Source organism: Coloeus monedula, assembly GCF_965178545.1.
Source record: "Coloeus monedula genome assembly, chromosome: 9".
NCBI classification, from domain to species: domain Eukaryota; kingdom Metazoa; phylum Chordata; class Aves; order Passeriformes; family Corvidae; genus Coloeus; species Coloeus monedula.
Window position 1 is genome coordinate 28,861,618 of NC_138789.1, and position 21,160 is coordinate 28,882,777.

Genomic DNA, 21,160 nt, shown 5'->3' on the forward strand with positions numbered 1-21,160 from the left:
GGGTTCCTGCATTTGATGGTAGTACAAATGTTTTATGTTTGATGAATAACCTCCCCCCTCTTTTCCCAACTTGTTTTTCTTGCAGTGCTCACAGTATATATACATACTTGAACAGTCACCTGGATCTGATTAAGAAATCTTTGCCTGTGGGTTTCCTCACTGTTGATTTACATGTTTGGCCAGATTTCCATGGTAACAGATCTCCCTTAACAGATCTGACACTAAAGGGCATGGTAAGAAACAGCCTGTCTTTGCAAAAAGGTCAATACAGGGTAAAAAAAAAAAAGGCAGTTTGGAAGGAGCTTTTCTTCAATTTTGAGCGTACTCCTCCTTAGCTATTTACACTATCCCAAAGGATTTGGGTTTCTTGCTGCATTGCTGATGTTTCAGTAGAAAACCAGAGATCATTGTACTTGAGATATCACTACAGCCACATTAAATTTCTAAAAACATGAGGAATTGTGTGTGTCCCAGTACCTTTCCTAGGAATCACATTTCACAGCTCTTGCTGTTGTTATCTCACCTGTGTACCAAATTCTGCGCATTTGTTGCGATGAGTTTCAACACAAATTTGGGTAGACCTGTCTGGGAAAGGAATTAATTATTCTGATGATAGGTGGTTGATTTAGACAGCTTTTCAGCCCATCTTTCAGAGTTTGGGTGTTCCTCTTCATGGAATTTACAGTGGTAGATCAGCTCACTCACAAGCCAGGGCTGTGCAGAACTGTAACAGAAGGGTATCGTAAGGGTATAATTTGGTGATACCAAAATAACTGGTGATTAATGCAAAAATCTCCTTCAAAATGGCAAATTGTCCTTCAAGTGAGCCTCTCAAGCTACTCACCAGCACCAAAATCTGCTGTATTTAAGGCTGAGACAGGAAAGGCATAAGCACTGCAGCATGTTTTAAACCACAAATGAGGGAAACATAAAAAAAAAAGTACCTATATATTTTTAGATCCTAATAAAACCTCCATTATTTTATGAAAGAATTATATGCTGCAGCAGAATCAGAATTTCCTTGGTATGATGGCTGTATGCAAATACTGGTAATAGCAACCCATTTTTTCTGTCACAATTATGTCTGCCTTCAGGTCTTGCCTGATATTAATCCAGAGTAACTACAGTGCAGTATTGATTTATGTCACAGCAAAGGAGGTTAAGATACAGTATTTAATTATTAATTGTGTTTCAGTGCTAGGGTGCTTGAGAGGGAGGGGGAGAAATGCTTTTAAAAAGTTATTTTTATGTAATAGCATCTTCATATTATTACATTAAATTCATTCACGAGCAATATCTGAGTCATAACATAAAACTGTCAGAGTTAATCTATCTCTAATCCCATACAATATGCTGTTTGTTCTTTATTTCTTCACAAGGGGCAAGGATAATTTATGTGGTTCTTCCCCAGATCAGGAATAACATGTTTAACATAACATTATGTGTACAGCTCACAGGAGTAAGGCTTGGAGTTAGAACTTGTTACAACAAGAAGCCATAGAAAATAATGGAGTTTTACTTTGACTGGGTTTTTACATCTTTTTGATCTTTGCACAGGTTGTTGGACTAACATTGTCTCGGGGTCTGGATGAACTTGCCCTTATCTACTTGGCCACGATCCAAGCCATTGCTGTAAGACATTCTTAGTGCATAAAAGAAGAAATTAATTGTCTCGTGTTCTGTGGCAGACTGATGGTTCCCTTCTGCTAACCAGATTTCTAACAATACACGAGTTCACTTAATGGGCTTCTTAAAGGTGCAAGATACTGTTTGCTCACATTGGTGACCACTCCCAACTGGTGGGTAATCAACAGACTGTGGGGAAGATACTCCCCTAAAAAATCTTGTCCTTATGGCAATTCTGTAAGCAGAGCTTTTTGCCTCTGGTGCAGATGTGAGGGAGGAGGCTGACAGTACAAGGAGCAGTGTTAACATCCCAGCTGTCTAGAGAGAGGCTGAGAGAGGGGGAGAAAAGCTTTGGCAATTGTACAAAGGGTACCCTGCGCTGCCCTGAAAAGGCTCAGCTTCAGATTGTTCCCATATCCATGGATTTGCCCTGCCTGCCCAGTGGGTGAGGCAGAGCTCTGTGCCAGGCTGAGCAGGGGAGGGGCTGTGGTTCAGACCCACCAGGGCAGATCTTCCCCCCTCTGTCCCTGCCCCGAGGGAGCAGTTCCAGCCCGCGGCCCTGCTTGGACAAAAGCGGGCAGGGCAGGGAGGCTGGGAATGTCCCTCCCGTTTGCCAGCACGTGGAGATGGGGAATTTTGTTGGAATACCTTTCTGCCTGCCCCGGTTTTTTGTCGAATTCAGGATTTCCAGTTCTTGAGAAGTTTTGAGGTGAAAGCCTGGCTCAGGGTGTTTCCAGTGGGACGTGCTGTTCCCAGCCCTCTCGTGACCAAAATCCACATCTCTTTTGCATCCTTTCTGCAAATTTTTTGGTTTTATTTATTTATTTTTTTTAATTTGTTGAACTTGAGGTGTTTTTGCAAAACACGAACAGTCTGATGAATTGGGGAGTTTTCCTGACAAAACTCTGCTCAGCTGGAAAACTTCCAAACTCCTCTCCTGGTTAAACAACAACTTTTCTAGGCTGGGTCAGCCATCTGGGATGGAGAGGGTGGGCGGCTGCTGTAAATTTACTGGGAATTGTACATCTTATGTGTTAACCCTCCCTCTTCAGCAAATAATGAGAATTTAACCCCAGCCTGGGATTCATTGTTGTGAGTTTGGAGCCTTTTGCAGATGAATGTAGCTGGGTTATACCTGATGCTTCAGTATAATCCCACCATTGAAAGAAGAATGTGGAGGAGAGGTTAAACAATGCCAGGGACTGATCCTGCCCCTGAAAGGAACTTCCCAGTCTGGAACAGGTGCCCTGCGATTATCTCGTGCTAACGAAGTGGAAACCTTCTCTGCTGGAAATCCTGGGAAAGTCACCTATTATCTCATTATATGATACAGCTCCAACTTTATTGTAAAACACAAATACTGTCTTGAACAGTAAATTCAGCAGCTGCATATCTTTTGGAGAGCTGATTGGGCTGATTTGATGTAAAAAGGCCATATTGTAGTTTTCTTTTCACTGTAAATTAAGGGAAATTATTTTTTTTCCCCAAAGCATTATTGAAACAGTAACTAAAAAGTAGACAGAGAACATTGGTTTTGACTAAATATATTTACTAATAGCTAATGGGATACCTAGGAAATTAAATTTTCACTCCCAATTTTAGCTTCACTTTTATTGAAGGAAACAGTTGTAGTAATCCTGTACCATTAGCTGTCTTCAATGGGTGCAAGATAAACTTTAAACCTATGTAAGAATCTTGTACAAAGTGTAGGCCTGCCCACAGAATGTTAATCTCTAGTTTTCTTTTCAGCAGGAGATGCTTTTTCCTTTTTATATAAAATTTGCATTTGAAGCCCCTCAATTTGCATTTTCTCCAATCCAGGATTAAATTAGTTCCCCCCCACCCACAGTGAAATAAGTCTGGCTTTAATTTAAATTGCTGTGTGAATACAATTTTCCAGGCAGGTAAACACAAAATAATTTTCACAGCATGTTCTTTCTCAGGGTCTTTGACATGTGTATGTTGTGAGAGAAGTTGTTCATAAATTTGAATTTCAGAAGCAGTGAAAGAGAATCTCCCTTTAACTATTCACTGCAAAATGCAGTGCAACAGTTGGACGGATGAGAACATGATCAGAGATGTAATTGTGGCTGTCCAGCCTGTTCTGAGCAGACAGACTCCTTTTGGAGCACGTTATTTTTCCATAATGAAAATCGTGGCTGTGCGATTTGGAAATCAGCCCTCTGTGTCAATAGGGAAGCGATGGATTCAGTCAGCTGGGGCTGGGGCTGCTCAGGTTCCTCTGAACTGCTTGTCTAAAAATCAAAATACATTTGAAGGCATGTCCAGAACAGTGCTGGGCATTCACTGTGGATGTCTTCAGCCTGGTGGAATCGTGCAAGTTCATTTTTCAGTAGCTTTTATTTGAAGAGGGGTTTGTTGCAGCTGCAGCCCTGTTAATGAACTGGAGCATGGCCTAAAGAAAACTTAAATAACAGTTCATGAAAACTCTGACCAGATTGAGTTTTGTGGGGAATCTGCCTACAAAGAGTCAGCCTGGGCAACGTTTTGCCTTGAATTTGACATTTTGTCAAGTCTGAGCTTCAAACTTAACTTCCAAGGTATCATAAAGAGCTAGGAATTATTTTTGGTCAAACAGTTTGTCAAAGAAACAGAAAATATTCTTGCAAAAGGGAAATAGAGAGAAGGTTGACTTCAGTGAGGAGGGAAGCAAAGCAAATAAAAAGAGAAAAGATTTTTTTTTGGAAATGGCAAAGCATGTACTTCTGTCATTCTGATGTGAGTTTCTCAGAATGGAGACTGTAAACAAAAAGTTTAAAATATGCCTGCATTCAAGATATTTCAATTAACCCAGCCATGAAGTGGAACATTTTTTTTTGCATAGGGCAAAGGCCAAGAGAAATAGTTAAGCCAATACAAAATTCTTCAGGTTTTCCTTTTTGCTGAAAAGACAGAAAACACAGTTTTTTATTTGCTGTTCTCTTTTTGTTCTGTTTTGCCATTTGGCTTCAGAACTGAAACCTCTTTACTGAGATGGATTTTCAGATGCTGTTGCACAAAGCAAAGAGAAGGTTTTGGTGGGGATGTCTTTGCCATGCAGGTGTAGTTCTGTTCCTGTGGCTGCTCTCCTGTGCTCATCTGGTTCTGTTTCTTCCCCTCTTTTTGAAGTTAGGAACAAGACATATTTTGGAGGCGATGCAGGCTGCAGGACATGACATCACCACGCTGTTCCTGTGTGGTGGGCTGAGCAAGAACCCTCTCTTTGTGCAGATGCATGCTGACATTACTGGTAAGCTTGGGGAAGTGCAGGGAAAGGAGGCTAAATACTTTTATTTTAAGTGTCTAAGTCCTTTGTCTTTGGAAGAATAAAGACTTCCTTTATATAGAGCTGTATTTTGCTGCATGGCCAAAAAAGTGTGCAATAAAATATTCTATTGGCTTCATCCTATTTGACTTGTGACACTTCCTGCTCCTGCTGGGCATTGTATCCATTCTATAGAACAATTCTTTCCTGAATTGCTTCCATGTCTGTGTCACTGATGTGGTTCAGGGGACGTCATCTGGATCCTTGCTCCTGCAAGGTGCTGCACTTGGTTTTGTACAGTTCCTGGTGGGTGGAAGGCCCTGGGTGTGTGTTGCACTACAAGAGGAGCTCTCAGGCCCCCACGGTATTTTTGGTCTCCCTTCAGCCTGTGTGTGTTGGACATCTCAGCACACCTGCAAGTCAGTTGAATATACTTTAAAGAATGTGGAAAAAACAACAAAATTTAGTGTAAAGGCCTTCAGAGAAGCATTGAATGATGTGTGTTTTGGGTGTATTTCAAATTAAGATCAGTTAAGCTGTCATGAATGAAGTTTAAGGCCTACATTTGGGGTGTTAGGTCTGGAGATCTGACTTGCTCTGACATCAAACCACACTTTATAACCCTGATGCAGGAAAGAAAATGAAAATGTGCTTTATGTACTTATCTGAGAGGAAAACAGAGATGGACAAGCAAAAAGCAGAATGCCTGTTGACCTTAAAATTCACTAAATATATTGTAGTCAAAGTGATGCTTTGTGAAAAATGATGTTAAGTCCTGGCCTTTCCTTCAAGAACTCAAAATGTTTTAGGTGAATTTCAGCTACATGTAGAGTTGGGCTGCTGGGTTGTGATGTGTAGAAGAAAAGATCTGTGAAAAGGTATTCTGATTAAAATGTAATCACAAGTTCTTTGACTGTAACTAATGGCCAAGTATAATTCAGTACAAAAAGGCCTTTTTGCAGTCTGGAGTTCTCCCCCATTTGTAAAATCAGTGACTGACAAGGGATGTCAGAGTTCATCTGACTGAAATGCTCTTGGTTGTGTTGAACTCATTAGAGCCTATCAGATAAAATAACTAACATTCCAGGATCAATCCCCCATTCTTTCCTGAAAAGAAAAAAATCTGAATATATTATTGTTAGCTACAAATGCCCATGACTCAGCCATGCAGACATCCAATAGATAATTCCACAGGCCACTTAAAAAGTATCTTGATCTTTTTGTTTGCCTGGTAAGAATTCCGTATTCATTCTGACGATGCGGGAAATGGGCAGTAAATTTTAGAGCACACTGAAAATTGCTCACTGACGCCTGGCAAAGAGCCACGGAGCTTTGAGCTTGAGCTTTAGATTTGCTGTTCCAAGCTGACCCAAGTCCTGAGCTGTGCTTCAGCTGAACTGGAGGAATGCTCAGGTGACAGAGCAAACTTTGCATCATGTAACTGGATGCCTGGTGTGAGGGGAACTGGCTTTGTGTCAGTAATTACTTTTTATAGTAACAGTTTCATTTCTCATTTTGCAAAGTGTGCATTTGCCTTTTTCCTCTATAGGAGTTGTTTGTGGCTCACTTTAGGTCTTCACCCAAATTTCAGCTCCTTCTAATCTTACAGCTGGCTCTCAGGAGCAGCATTTTTTGGGGCATAATATCCTGGAGACTGTTCTGAGCAGGAATGTGTGCTCCCACCCCTGTGTTTGCATCATCGTTCACTGAATGACATTATCTCAGTGCTGGAAATGGAGACACATGCCAAATACTGCAGGAATATTTAATTTTTCAGCTTAGTGAGGGTAAGCATCTGAAGTGCAGCTAGAAAAGTATTTAGATTTATGCTGTTGGTTTAGATTTTTCAGGAGAATTAAGAAAGCAGGCTGATTTTTATTAGTTTTTTTTAGCCTTTTTCTGCCTTTCTTTACAGTAGTGAAACAGGTCTTAGAAAATTCTGCATAAACCAAGGGAAAGTATGTTCACTATAGTACCCATGGGTGATGAAATGCTAGTTTTTAATTCTACTTCAGAATATTTGTTTGCTTGTTCTTCCAGTGTTTTAATTTGGTTTTTGAGTATCTTGCACAATTTGGAAGACAAGATTTCTCTTATTATTTCATACATACCTTGAGAAGGTTTACTACTCATATTTTCATGTCTTCCAGCAAAACCAGACTGGCTTTGTTGGCTGTATGTTTAAAACCAAACACAAACAATCTTTTTTTGTTTGTTGCAAAAGAAATAAAAAGGAGACCGCCTTGTTTTCCCCTCCAGGTCAACTTTTAATAGGCACGTGGGTTTGGAGGGTGTGGGTAACAGGTTTATACCAAGCCCTTTGAGTGAGATAAAAAGCCAGTGTCAAAGATCTGGGGGGTTGGGGTTTTTTGTGTGCTTTATGTTCTGCATTAATATTTTGCTAAAATGATTTTATTTAAATGCTGCATTTTTCTTGGAGCCTGGAACCACAGAGCAGAGAGATTTACATTAATCTACAGCAGGATGTAGCTCTGAATGGGGTTTTGAGGAATGGTTTTCAAGCCCTTTTTGATTCCTTTTTTGTTTGTCTTTTTTGGTTTTAATTATTTATAGAGCTGCTGTGTTCCCTAACAGAGGCCTGGCTCTTCCCTTTGCAGGCAAGCCTGTTGTGCTGTCCAAAGAAGTGGAGTCTGTTTTGGTGGGTGCTGCTATTCTTGGAGCTTGTGCTTCTGGGGATTTTGCATCTATCCAGGTATGCAGTACCTGATTTTATGTCATTTTTTGTTCAGTTTTAATGTTTTTTGTTCAGTTTTAATGTGTTTTACACCTTGACTTTTGGCACCACGCAGAGACCTTAATCCAAGTGGAAAAGTTTGTCCCTTCTGCAGAGCCAGACAAGAGCCAGCATTGCTTTCTCTCCACCCTCTGTGTAACTCCAGATGTTACTTAGATGCTCTGAGGATTAATTTGTCTTTGGACTATGGGGACATGTGTAGAAGCTGCTGTGTATGAAGTTAGCCCATGTAATTTTACAGGCAGAACAGGGAATTTGGCAAGGCTCTGATCCTGCACGAGGGTCACACTTTCATCTCAGTTACATTTGTCCTACTTTCCTTCCTTTGTATTGAGGAATGTCAAACATAAGAAGCGCCATAGCATTATTTATGCAGTAAAAAATAACACATCTGAGCTCTTGTCTTGCCTCCAGTGAATGCAGAGTTAATAATGAGGATGGAATTTCATGTTCATTCATGTTATTTCAGTCCATTAACAGCTGCAAAAGTAGCAGTGAGGCTTTTCTTTTCAGTGGATCAGTCAAAGCATGACTTAGCTGCATTTATACAAACAACAGTGGCATCAGAAACCCAAAGAAGGGTTTGATTGTCCCAAATCATGCCTGTTTTCCCACCTGGCAATCCCATAAGCCATGTCCTTTCCTCATGCTGCACAAGGACACTGAAGAGCACAATGCAGTTGGACAGAATGATTTATCAGGATGGTCCCTAATACATTTGTTGCATTTTTCTTTATAACATCGAGCACAGATTTTTGTAGATGAATTTTTGCACAAAAGCTGATCTGGAGATACTTTGTGAATAGGGAGGTCAGCTCCCTGACCTGATTAAATTGGTGCAGTTCCACTGGAATCAATAAACAGCTCAACATAAGCCGAGGAGCTGGGCTGTGCTTGGCACTTCTCCAAATGGGAATATTCTACAGTGCTATGTAGGTTAGCAGGAAGAGCAGTTTCCTTTCATAAGAATGTTTCCATTAAAATGAATCCCACTGCAGCAAATACAGACTGCAACATGTATGTCTGTGTGCAATAGTTCCAGTGCTTGTAAGGAGACCTTACTGTGATAAGTGGAATTTCAGTAGCAGCTTTCGGTGACAGGACTTCATATTTAATTCTTACTCTTCTGTTAGTCTTCTGCCTTCAAACACATTTTTCATTCCAGTTTTCCACTGCTGTACAATAACTGAAGGTCTCAAAACTGATTTTATTAAGTCTGTTTTTATCAACATTAGAAAAAGCTAATGCTGTGAAGTTTTCTGTGTTGCATTTTATTCAATTTTTGTGTATTCACTTACCTTTAGTTTTTAACCCTGCCCTTTTATATAAAAATATTTCATAAGAATATCCAGTAATTTCAGAACAGATATGAATATTTTAAAAATAATTTAGCTACTTGGGATCACAAAGGAGAGACTGAATACATTTATTTTAGGGACAGGGAAGTGTAAATGTGTATCTACCATTGCAGTTCAATAACCTCCCTGACATTTATTTTTGTAGCACATCTTCCAAAACAACCCTTTCTTAGAGGTGCTGCTGCAAACATTCAGCATCTTTGTAGACTTAGCAAATACAGGTTATTACCTCTCCTCTAATAGATGGTTTGTGCTTAATTGCAGTGCTTTCCAAAGCTCTTTGTTTGCTCAGTGTAATAGTAAAGGAGAAAACTGTGGGTTTTTTACAACCTCTCTCCTTATGTCTATGGGTTTTTGAGGGGGATTTTTTACTGTATTTTTCCCAGTCACTGGTCACATTTCTCAGAACAATTTTTGGACATTTCCACTCAGTGTCAGAATCAGAATGTTTAAAAGCTCCCTGGTTTTTATGGGTTGGCTGTTCTCCACTTTCTAAAACTCAAGCAGTTTTAGGACAGCTTGGAAGCAGCACCCAAATCTGGATCCTTCAAAATCACTTTTGCTAATCTTAGTCCAGCTTTACCATGCTCTGCTGACAGGAGCATTGGCTGCTGCCAGACAGTGAAACCCACCAGGGATGCTGAATCTGAGGGGAATGTGCATCCTGTAGGGATTTGGGGCATGGGGCAGCCAGGTCAGAGCAGCTGCCTCACTCAGAATCTGGACACAAAGGCAAGATCCTCAAACTCTACCAGGACATCCTGTTCAGCAGAGGAAAGACAAGATGGGTCATCTAGGGAAGAGCCAACTCTATGGTAACCTTATGGAGTAATCAGAGTTAGGCTTTATTTAACTTAACAGGTAAGAAATGCCTTGGAACTGGGGGGTGTTTCCTGGGGTAGGGCTGTGGCTGTGGTGTTTGCTGTACTCTCATCCTCCTGCACAGTCCTGGTGCTTAGTCCTGTGGTGTCCCATCCTTGGGGCTTGCAGATGGGGAAGCACCTGCTTCAGAGGATGGTTTTTCCAAGGACAGGCAGTCACTCACCACACATGGCTGGTGATGCTTCCAGCCAGAAGCACACATGGGACAGCAGGAGCCTCTCCCTGACCTGTCTTGGGCAGTGGGTCATAGTGGCTGGAACACTAAAGAGCTTGTCCTTTATCCTCTCAAGTTTATTCTCAAAGAAACAAGCAGCAACATGCCTCCTGTCTCTTCTCCCTTCCCATACAACAGCTCTTTGAACAATTCAGCATTTTGCTCTAATCCTCAACGTTCACGTATTTTTCTTCCTATTTCAAGTGATTGGTGCAAATTTTTCCATGCTTTCTGCTGAATACATCTGTATTAGCACCAAAATTCTCAGTGTGCTGAGCCTTTATGGAGAAGCCTTGGTAATGAAGGTTAACACAAAAGCTGTGACCAGACAGGTCAATTTGCAAGCTCCTAGTGTGGATTGAAAAGTTCAAGCCCCTTGAAGCTGCAATTTCATCTTTAGGTAATTCTATCAAGGGAAGATTTATAACCTCCATCTCTCAGGCCTGGTCACCATATGTTGTTGCTTCAAAGAATGTTGACTTCCCTATTTTCCTCTTCATTTACTCTCCCTGCATTTTTCTCCGCTGTGGTAAAACAATTGGTCTATCCAAAAAGAAAAAAAAACATTCAGTGTGGTGAGTTCTTCCCCATTTCATCTCTTGGTTATTTAGTCTCTAGAAACTCCAGAAAGGGGAGAAAATCTTCTGAATTCCTTCTTGGTTTATCTTTTAATTTGCCCCTACAAATGCTGCACACTTTTTCTCTGAGTGGTTTTGTGGGAGCTCTAACACAGCCTGGCTGGGCCCCAGCAGACAGTGCTGTGTAAAACAGTGTGGCATAAAGATTTTTGAAATATAGACTGTCTTTTTGGGGGTTGGATTTTTGAAATACGTGCTGCATTGAATGAAATTACCTTAACATTGCTAGCTTAGATGGGTCAATTTATTGGTTCTAGCCATTCCTTTCATGCTGAGCAGCAGGATCCTGCTTTTCTATGGGATTGTTTCTATAGTAAAATTATAGTTTCCGGTTTAGCCAGCCAGCAATTCCTTCTCAGTAAAAATGTTCAATAAATAAATGTCAAAGTTTCCAGTATATCCTCGTTACTCTGCCCCACTCATACGTAATTGAAAATGGGAAGAAGGTGCTGTTTGATTTGGCAGTCATCCAGCTAATTTTTTTTGTTGGATAGCCCACTCTTCGGGACAAAGCTGTACACCAGGGAACAGGATTATTGCCTTATAAAACCCTGCAGCCCTCTGACTATTCCTTAATTGCGTATTAAAGCAATTAATAAAATTACCTGTATGGAACCAGATTACCAGATTTATTTTGGATATGCTGCATTCATGTGGGACATTGTTACTGGCCAGCAAGGGAGAGAAGAAACTCTGATTTTCTGCAATGCATTTTGTTGGTCACTCTGTAACCAGCTTTCTATGAACATTTTTGCTGTGAAACACTGAGGTAGAATTTAGAATCTACATGACTACCAGATTTTTCAGGTATCAAATTGACTTTTAAGGGAGGTTTATTCTTTCCTTTGTTGGTGTTGGTTGTTATGCAAGTTGTTGGTATATCCTGCAAAAAGATAGGGAAAAGCTTTTTCATTGTTTCTTTGTTTCTACAAAAGAGGTGTGTAAAATGAGCTGGATTCTATAGGAAGAGGTGTTAGGTAATTATTTCATGTGGATTAGCTGGATTCTTTAGCAGCAGTAGCAGCTGAGCAGGCGAAGGACTCCTGGGTCCAGTCTGCACCCCTGGAAGCAGCCCCAGGAGCCGTGAGGATCGTGGTCCCCTGGCTCCGAGTCTGTGGACTGTATTGCAGGTGGGAGTTGAAGTTAAGGTGGTGCAGGGAAATAATTCACTCACAACTCTGTACTAAAGGAGCCTGGAGGAGTTTTGTTTGTGCTCTGCTGGGTTTTGCTTCATTTAACAGATATCTTCTTTCAGTTGTCTCAGGATGATGTTGGGTGGTAGAGCACAGAGGGAAAAATCAAATAACAAACCCCACAGATAGCACAAGTTTTCTGAAGATCAGCCAGGAAGAACATATGATACATGGTGTGTTTGCCTTGTAACAATTAAAGTATTACAGACAGTTGTGAATGTAAAGAAGTTCCTGAGTACAATTAGTCCACAACCTTGGTAATGGACCAACTGGCAATGGGGAAGAGACAGCATTTCATAAGAACACCCATAAATAGTACTGGGACATATTCAACTTTTGTGCTGACAGAACTGGAGGGGGTTAGGCCATTTCCATTTCTGGATCAGGCCATTTCTGGTGTAATTTTGTTCCACTTCAGTGGACACACTGCACTTGATGATCTGATCCTCTATTCCTCTTCCAAAGCATTACCTGTCAGGCCATGGATTGAAATTCATACAAGCGTCTCGTGATTTCCATATTTTCAAAAGCAAGGACTGAGTGGAAGATCAGGGAAGGGATAAGTTTTTCCTTAGAAATGGTAATAACTTGGGAAATCAAAAGAGGAAATAAAATGACTTCTCCCTGTTGGGTTCGGGAATGTTGCCTTCCCTCATCTCATTAAAAATTTAAAGCACTCTTGTTTTTGAGCAGGGTGAATTAGTAATTAAGTGCTATAATCAACTTGTGTAAACATAATATTGAAGGAGAACAGCAAATTAATCATTTTGTTGGCTTGCCTTACCTAATTAATGCACCTTTTAGCAAAGGCCTTTCTGCCATTTTGGTTTTTTTATTCCGTTCCCTTAATCAGAGGATTTTGGAAAGGCAGAGGAAGGAGATGGTTTTTTTTAGGCACCATGATGTACACAATGAGTGTGTTAAGGTGCTGTGACCTTGCCTTCCTTTCCTTCAAGAGCTCCAAATCTGGGCATGTAGAGTTTGAGCCCAAGGTTTAGTGGAGACCATCCTCGAGCAAAAAATAAAAAGCTTTTGCTTTCCGGGGTAGGCGTTGGCTGGTGTGGCCTCTTCTTCCAAGTGACTTTGAGAACCAAACTTTGTCATGTAAGCTGCTCAATGGCTGTGGAGAATATTTACATCTAACCAGGCCTGGCTCAGGGCAGTGACTTGGCAGTAGAACTGAATCCCTTTACCTCTTTCCTTGGTGTTTTGACACTGAAATATGGCTTTCCCTAGCTGAGAGTGGTTTTTTTTTCCTTGTGTAATAAAGTTAGATTCAATATGGCATGCACGAAACCACCAAGATACTGGCAATGCCTCTGGCTTTTGTATAGAGTCAGCTGCCTCCTTACCAGAAATCTTGAGAGAAATATAGATGAGAGAGAGAGAAATGAAAAGGCAGTGATTTGATGGCCACTGTCCAGTTCCTTGTGGCCTAGTGTTTATGGTACAAAGAGTGCCTTTTTAGTTAGCATATTTTGGCCTTACTGTCAGAAGTCTTTGCAGTGAGGGTAAAAAGCAGATGAATCACTACTACTCTTTTGCCCTAAGGATGATCCTTCTATATTAAAGCTGAGAAATAGAAATGTTGGTTTGTCTCTGCCAAGCACAGAATGAGCTTTCAATCGGTTTGAGAGTGTGACTTTTTTCACTTTCCAAACCACAATAAATATATAGAAACCTTTCTACTTTCTTTCAGCTGACTCCAGTGGACAGCATTTCCATGTGGCTGGAGTTCCTCTCTTGCTGGGAGTTAAATCACACACACAAACACCACCCTGTAGAGATCACACAGCTGAGATGTGGCTGTAGCTGCTCACACGATGCTTTCACAAAAGTGCTTAGAAAAGTACCCTCTGCCTTGTTGCTGTTTACTGACATGTGATACTGGTTGACATCTGTTGCCCTTCTCATTTGAGGTCTGTTTGCTTTACTAACTTTAACATTTCCACATTGCTGTGCTGCTGAAGTGCAGATACACAAATCTCCTTCAGTCCCCAAGGTCCTTTTATGAGAAGCAGAGCTGCCATCATTTGATATCATCCTGCTGGCTGCCTTTTATACTGCAGTGGAGAGAAATAATTCTGTTGCTGTGAAATGTATTTGGGGGAGTGCAATGTCTAGTGCTATATGTTGTCATACATTGATATATTATCAGATCAGTACATGCTGTGCAGTAGTGTTTAGTTCATTGTCACAGCAGATGATTTGTGGATGTTTGTTATATCACTTGAAATTATTACAGGTAAAAACCTGTCTAAGTGAATATTAAAGTTTGTCATAGCAGGTCATGTAGCTGCTGCAATGACAGATGATCTTAGTCCACAATCCTAATGCAGCATTCCCACTCAATGTAAATCAGTGGTGCTCCAGGATTTCGGAGGAGTGACACCAGTTTACTCCAGTGCCCCAATCCAGTCAAGCACTGGGGTGCATCACCTGACTTTCAAGTAGGCAAGAAGTTCAGCTGAAGACAAACTGGACTGCCCATGTGCTGAAGTACCCTACTGGATCAGAGCCCAAACAGGAATCTGACACAGTTCACTGGGAGATGACACATCTTGAGATGATAAAGGTGATTTGAGCAGTTGGTTTGTGTTATTACCCCTTCAGGAACAAGCTGTGAATGCCACAGGTAATGGCATACAAAGGCTGTGTCTTTTGTTAAGTGCTGTCCTTTTTGTGGAAACTCAGCATGCTGCATTTGAAATGTCACGCAGTACACAAATGCTCAGATTTGGAATTTCTCAGTAACTGTTTAATGACAGGGAAAGGCAGCTGCAGTGAGTCCATGTGATATATCAGCTATAACAGAACTGCCCATTTACAGGAGCTGAGTGTTTGGCACAGCTCTTCTAACAAGCTCAGCAGTCCAGTACTTAGGGATGTGGCCTTGTTATTGCTCTGAAAGCAGAAATGAGCATGAAATACCACACTAATGAAATAAAACGTGGCCTTTCATTTGGGCATTGGTGGAAGGATATGGGGCACTGTGTGTTGGGATATCAGTGTGACTTCCCTGTTTATTAATCCTGGCTGAGACTGGTGATAAAGATTTTATTACCTATTTTTCACATTTACAAGGATGGACTGAAAAGGTAATGAAGACCTCTTGGAGGGAAACATGACACAAGAAATCTGTTTAATCTGTCTTTATGCTGAAAGTGTAGCTGGCTTTGCAAAGTGGCACAGCTCCACTGACTTCTCCCAAGTTCTGGGTCTTTCACACCCTGAATTACTGTGTTAGAAACAACCACATGTATGTGAATATAACCTCCTCTGTCTGTAGGATTAACACTTACATTGTCATGTCTTTCATCTTTTTAAAAACTCACATCAGCTGATGCTGGCAAAGAATAAGATGTAGTGTTTTGTTAGTCTGCACAAGTTGAGACTCTTATTAAACCAGTGGTATTTTTCTCATCTGTCAGTAAGCCCTGGACCTGGCAAGCAGGAGAAAAAATGCTGCCTGGAATAGTTCAGCTTCTGCTGCTGCGTATTTTTGTAACAAACCATGAAATGACCACAGTGGAGTTTTTCTAAGGAGATGTACAATTAGTTGATTTTTTTTTTCTTTTCAAGAAGAGTAAGATTAAGATCAGCTTGTAGAAGTTTAATAATATCACAACCTTACAGTTTTTCCAGCTTGCTGACCCTGTCTTTTCTTGAGGAAAACCATAAATATGAGGAAACCATAAATGTGTCTTTATAGTAGATAGATACTTTCTTAAAAGTGTACTCTGATCCTTCTCCTTTCTATTTTAAGGACCAGTTTTACCCATGTTCTCAGACACACAGCTGAAGTCATTTGGACCTTGGACTCCCCTTCTGTCCAGGCCATTTAAGCAGGGAAAAGTGTGATAGCAATATTTTATAGGAAGGATGAGGACAAAGGAGGGTACCATGGATCTTTTGCAACTGTCAGTAGCCAAGAAGGTCCTTTTCAGAGTGTGTCTTGCTTAAATGATGTTTGGGATGTCAAACAAGTTAAAGTCTCTCTGCCCTCACCTCTTCAGTAGCTGAGGAGAAAAACCTTCAAGTTATGCACTGGAGAATTGGAAACTCAATCTGGCTACATTGTGAGATTAATTTTCCATCTGGGATTTGCACTCTTGCTATGTCAGCACAGGGATCAGGCTGTTCCGTGGCAAAGCACGAGCATGTGGAGTCACAGCACTGTCTGAAATGCTTGAATGTTTTTCACACTAAAGTTTTTGAAGGACATTATGATCACTTAGTTGTGGGATTTGGTGCAACTAGTTCAGACCACTAGGACATACTTTCGCTACCCTATATTTGAAAAAGTTTTGTGTTTTACATATACTGTGTTATCCTTGATCCTAAAGATGTCTAGGGGGGTTTGTTTCTTAACATTTCCTCTCTCGGTATAGTTTAACAGGACTGTTTACTATCTCAGAGTGCCCAGTACATTTTATTGTGGTTAACAGTAAAGACATTTTTCTTTATTCCCTTTCATATAATCATGGATCTGAAATGGTGAAGGAGAGATCCCCTAACATTTATTAGACAGCAGCTGCTTTTTACACTTACTGTCTTTCCTCAGAATTGGAATCCTATTTTCATTCTCTTTTTTTTGTTCAATCATATGTTCTTGTTTCCTTGGTTTCTTAGATACAGACATATAACAACTGTTCCCAACCCTTTCCTTCTTGTTTTGAAGCAACTTTTCACATGTCCTGTGCTTAAAATTTCTGAGGCACAGTTTGAAGTTGGGCAGTGAGATATAGAGAATCCATATGAAATTTTCTTCATGGCTCTGTTTTGTTTTTATTGGGACAAGTGTCCACATAATGAGTAGCAAGACCATAATTGTCACTCTTGAGGGAAATAAAGGCAGAAAGCCTGACCACCAAGTGGGCATGGAAAAGCCTGACCTGCAGATTTTTGCACAAAGATATTCCTCCAGATGAGGCTTGAAAAACATTGGGAGAGCAGAAACAGGGAGAACTGCTGTATCCATCTCTTGCTGTGCCTTATAAGTGCACAGCAAAAGCAAGTGGGGTTGTTGTCTTAGGAATGATTTATGGGGCATGTACTCAATGTGTAGCATTCCTGGGAGCTGCATTCCCCTGAGCATCACTGACCCTCAGTACAGAAATACCTCCTGACCCATGCAGGGCCTGTTTGTGTGAGCACCTGCTGTTTGCCACGCAGCTTCCAGAGAGTCCTTTGCCAGGTAGAGGTTTTAGGGAGGAGTGCGGGTGTGGGAGCTCTGGGGAGAGCACATTCTTTGGGCAAGGAGCAGAGTAAAGTGATGTGGCAGTGGAGCCCTCTCTAATGAGGGATGTTTAGATCTAACCCTGTCACTTCTTTGGGAGATTGGGAAGCACAGGGACCCTCAAGGGAGAACACTCTGGAAAAGAAACCAACTTCTAATCAATATTTTTTCCTTTGAAGAGTGTCTGCATGAGAGGCATATATAGGAGTGCTGTACCATCACCCAGCCCACCCTCTCCTTCCCAAAACTCTGGGGTGGATGGTGGTAACACATCACATGTGGAAGGTGCCTTCATTGCCCAGCCCTGTAGCACAAACACCTTGGATATATTCAGCAAAATACTGCTGAGTTTTGTAGCCTTCAGACTCCCTTTGCTTTCAAAATGTCTGGTAAGACTTGCTTTTTGCCTGATTTTCCCAGATTGGTGGCTTTCTCTATGTTGCTGTGAAATCACTCATTTCTGTTAACTTTAAGTTGTTTAGGTATTGAATGCTGTATCTCTAGACAAGACCGAGGGAAGCAGCTTGTGTCTCTTCCAGCAGATAAATGGGATGTGTGTTAGGCTCTAGGTTGGGACCTGGCACTTAGCTTAGGTGTGGGAGGTGAGTAATGGCCCTAAAGATGCTAAGCTGTGTGAAGCCCTTCTGATAAATGGGGCCTTTTTGTGATGAGCTCTCCTCACGTTCCTGGATTGGTTGGCATAAAAGCTTTGAACATACAAGCACATTACTCATTATTTACTGGTTGTGGTTGCAAGGTTGTTTAATTTTGCAATAGTCCCATCTAAGGGATGATTCTTGAATTGCATGAAAGGGAGACTAAGCAAGATTCACTTTTTTGTTTGCTTTGTGTAACTTTGCCCCGTAGATATTCAGCATGTTTGCCATAAGACACAAAATGTCAAACCTGTGGCTTTCTGGACATGGACACTCATCCCAGAGGAGAACCAGGCATGGAAAGAGAATAAAGACAGGTGTGGCAGAGACTGGGGCTTTTCTCTTTCAGCACTAAATCCCCAATAGCCACCATCTCCCTCTCCCTGCTCCCACTCTGATGTTGTTTATTTTTTTCTCTTGTATTTTTGCCTGTCATTTGTGCTTCTCTTTTGTTCAGTAGTTTTCACTTTTTCTTTTTTCCCATTGTTGATCCTTCTTCTCTTCTCTTCTCTTCTCTTCTCTTCTCTTCTCTTCTCTTCTCTTCTCTTCTCTTCTCTTCTCTTCTCTTCTCTTCTCTTCTCTTCTCTTCTCTTCTCTTCTCTTCTCTTCTCTTCTCTTCTCTTCTCTTCTCTTTCCTCTCCTTCAGTTCTGTCTCCCTCTTCCCAACTCTTTCCACATCTCAGTTCCTTACCCATGTTCTCAGATAATGAAAAGCAAAGAGTAAGGGATGGACTGTGGCTCATTCAGTGCTGATCCCTCACCTCTGGTCCCCTCTCGAGGCTTGCAGGACATCAGTAAAGCCTCGTGGCATGTCCTCTGTTTTATGGGCACAGCATATGCACAGAGCACTGACTGGGCTGTGCCAGTGTTCTTGGACTGGAAGAGGGGAGATTTATTATGGCACTGATCGCAGTGCTAAAATAAACTGCCCTCCCTCAGCCAGAGGAATAGGAGTTTGTAAATGCCAGCATTTTATACACAAACTGAAGGACAGGGCTGAGGGAGCCAGCTGCCCAGGTTAGCTGTTCAGGATCTGAACGTGGCAAGGCTTTAAAAGCAGAGAGTCAGAAGAAGTCATTTATATTAAAACAAACTCTGTCATGAGTCATTTGACTTCTTTTTCTCTTACACACATAGTTTATGTCCCAGGCCTTCTAAGGCCTGGGTAACATCTGATACTCTTTAGGCTGAGCCGGCTCTAATAGGAGTGGGATCCTGCTTCCACTTACACTGTACCACTTAGAACTCTATTTAATTTGAGTCTTGTGTTTACAGGCTGTAACTGTTACTTATTTGTCATTTTTATGGTAATAAAAAGATTGTTTGTCTGTGATTCAGTCCTTGCTGTGCTGTTGAATAGGTCTGTGTCCTTCAGCACCAGCAGAGGAAAAGAGGAGCTTTTGCTTTTTGCCTCATTCATTTTTCTCATGCACCTTCAGTCAGGCAGGAGGAGGATGCAGGTCCTCCCCATCCCTCCCAATCACTGTCTCAGTCTGTTGATGCCAGCAGAGCATCACTCCACATTTTTCACACCATTTGCAATGAGCTGAATGTGATTTTTCTTCCCTTCTCCTTCAAAAGAGCCAACACCAAAGTGTACCCTGTCTGCAAAATACAGCTTTGTCTCCTTTACAATTTTTCTTATTTTTTCATTCCCTCCTTTGTCTCATCCCTTCTGATCCCAGGTTTTTGTTTAAATATTTTTACCAGGTGCAAAAAATAGTTAATTGCAGGTAGGAGATGTGAAAGGTGTATGAATTCAAGTCTTGTTCCCTGCTTGTACCAAGGCCTATAGAGACTTGAAAGGGGAGAATGAAACACAGACAAAGGGCAGGAAAGCTTTGTCCCACTCCAGAGTTTACAGGGAAAGGGTTCAACCCGGCATCCAGCTTCCCTGGGCAAGGATAACCCTCAGGCCCCCCTGCTAAAAGAGGCTGCACCTTAATTAAGAGCATGACTCTTGTTCCCTCTAGTGGCTAATTACACAGCATCTCTCACACCAGAGTGTCATTCCACTGCCTTCCTGCTTCCCTGCCCAATTTTCCTCCCATCCACAGTTTTTAAAAAATGTTTTGTAACTGTCTCAGTTTCTCCAAATGATGGCATTTGCCATTCTTTGGATTGTGCCTTCAGAAAGCTGGGAACTCTCCCGTGGATAGATAAAACCCAGCAGTAGGGTTTAGGGCTGGAGAGGTTTTTGCCCATGTTCCACCCATGCAGAATTTTTCTGCAGCGTTACCAGGAAGGGTTAAGGAAAAAGGGCTTTTCTTGGTTTATCAGCATCCCTGCTCCTATTGTAATTCCTTAAGTCTGACCAGATATGGATGTCCAGAACTGTTGGACACCTCAAATCCCAGGCTTGTTTCATGTCCTGGAGATAAGGAGTGAGTTGCCTGGCTTTGCAGATCAAACACATACCATGTAAAATGTAGTGCAGTATTTCCTAGGGACACAGGACAAAATCTGTGTGTGCCAAAGGAGTTCTTACTAATGGCCTGGTAATGGGACATACTCTGTGCTAGTTCAAATTGACACGAGCTACTGCAGCAGCAAGTTCTTCTGAGTGTAAATAAAAGCAGAATTTTGCAATGAGAAAACAATCTGTGTTACCTAACTTGAGAGGCAGAGTCCATAGACTTTATTCCTACCTGAGCCACTGACTTTGTCTGTGACTTCGGCCAAGTTGTGTAACTTTGTTCTTCATCCTCCTGATTTGTGAAGCAGATCTGGTGATGTTTACAAACCTCAGAGGAGGAGTTCATGGTTGTATTAAAGTGATAGAACAAAAAGTGCAAAGAAAATCTATGATGATGCTAAAGGTGTTTCTCTGGTGGATTAAAATAAGTCAGAATGGAAAGGTTGTAGATTAACAATGCAGTTACACATAATTGGAACATCTTTTGACTTCTGAATCTTACCTTAGAACTGCAGTTTATTATTGTGTAAATTGTCATTGCTGTGATATGGAAGATGGCCTATACACCATGGCATGGTTACAGTTCTGATGTTTATATTGGTTTTTAGTATTTACAGCATTCAGGACATTTAAAGATTGTGTTGTACATCTGCACAAAAATGCACTTCATATGCAGAATTCTTGTTTTTAGAGAATATTTGGGCCAGAATGGGAGACCACATCCTTTAAAGCACAAATTCACTCAGGGTTTGGATTGGCAATTCCTTAGGAACAGCAAAGGCTTATTCCAGATCGACATTTTCATTCCCAGCCTGAAGCTTTAGGTAACTAGTGCTGTGCCCAACACATAACTGAGGTGCTCTTTTTGCTCAAGTATGGAGCCTTCTAAACTGCAGTTGTAGACATTTCTGGAGACTT

At 41.3% G+C, this 21,160-nt stretch overlaps 1 protein-coding gene across 6 annotated transcripts in view; it reads left to right on the forward strand.

The window, feature by feature from the left end:
- FGGY (FGGY carbohydrate kinase domain containing) overlaps positions 1–21,160 on the forward strand; it is a 258,204-nt gene that overhangs the window by 223,618 nt on the left and 13,426 nt on the right. For 5 of the 6 annotated variants that reach the window (XM_082286809.1, XM_082286810.1, XM_082286811.1 and 2 more), the window contains 4 exons: positions 86–233; positions 1,558–1,632; positions 4,756–4,876; positions 7,510–7,604. In XM_082286809.1, the coding sequence (XP_082142935.1) occupies positions 86–233; positions 1,558–1,632; positions 4,756–4,876; positions 7,510–7,604 (439 nt within the window). The remainder of the gene's footprint in view (positions 1–85; positions 234–1,557; positions 1,633–4,755; positions 4,877–7,509; positions 7,605–21,160) is intronic. The other variant, XM_082286813.1, reaches the window with a different exon arrangement.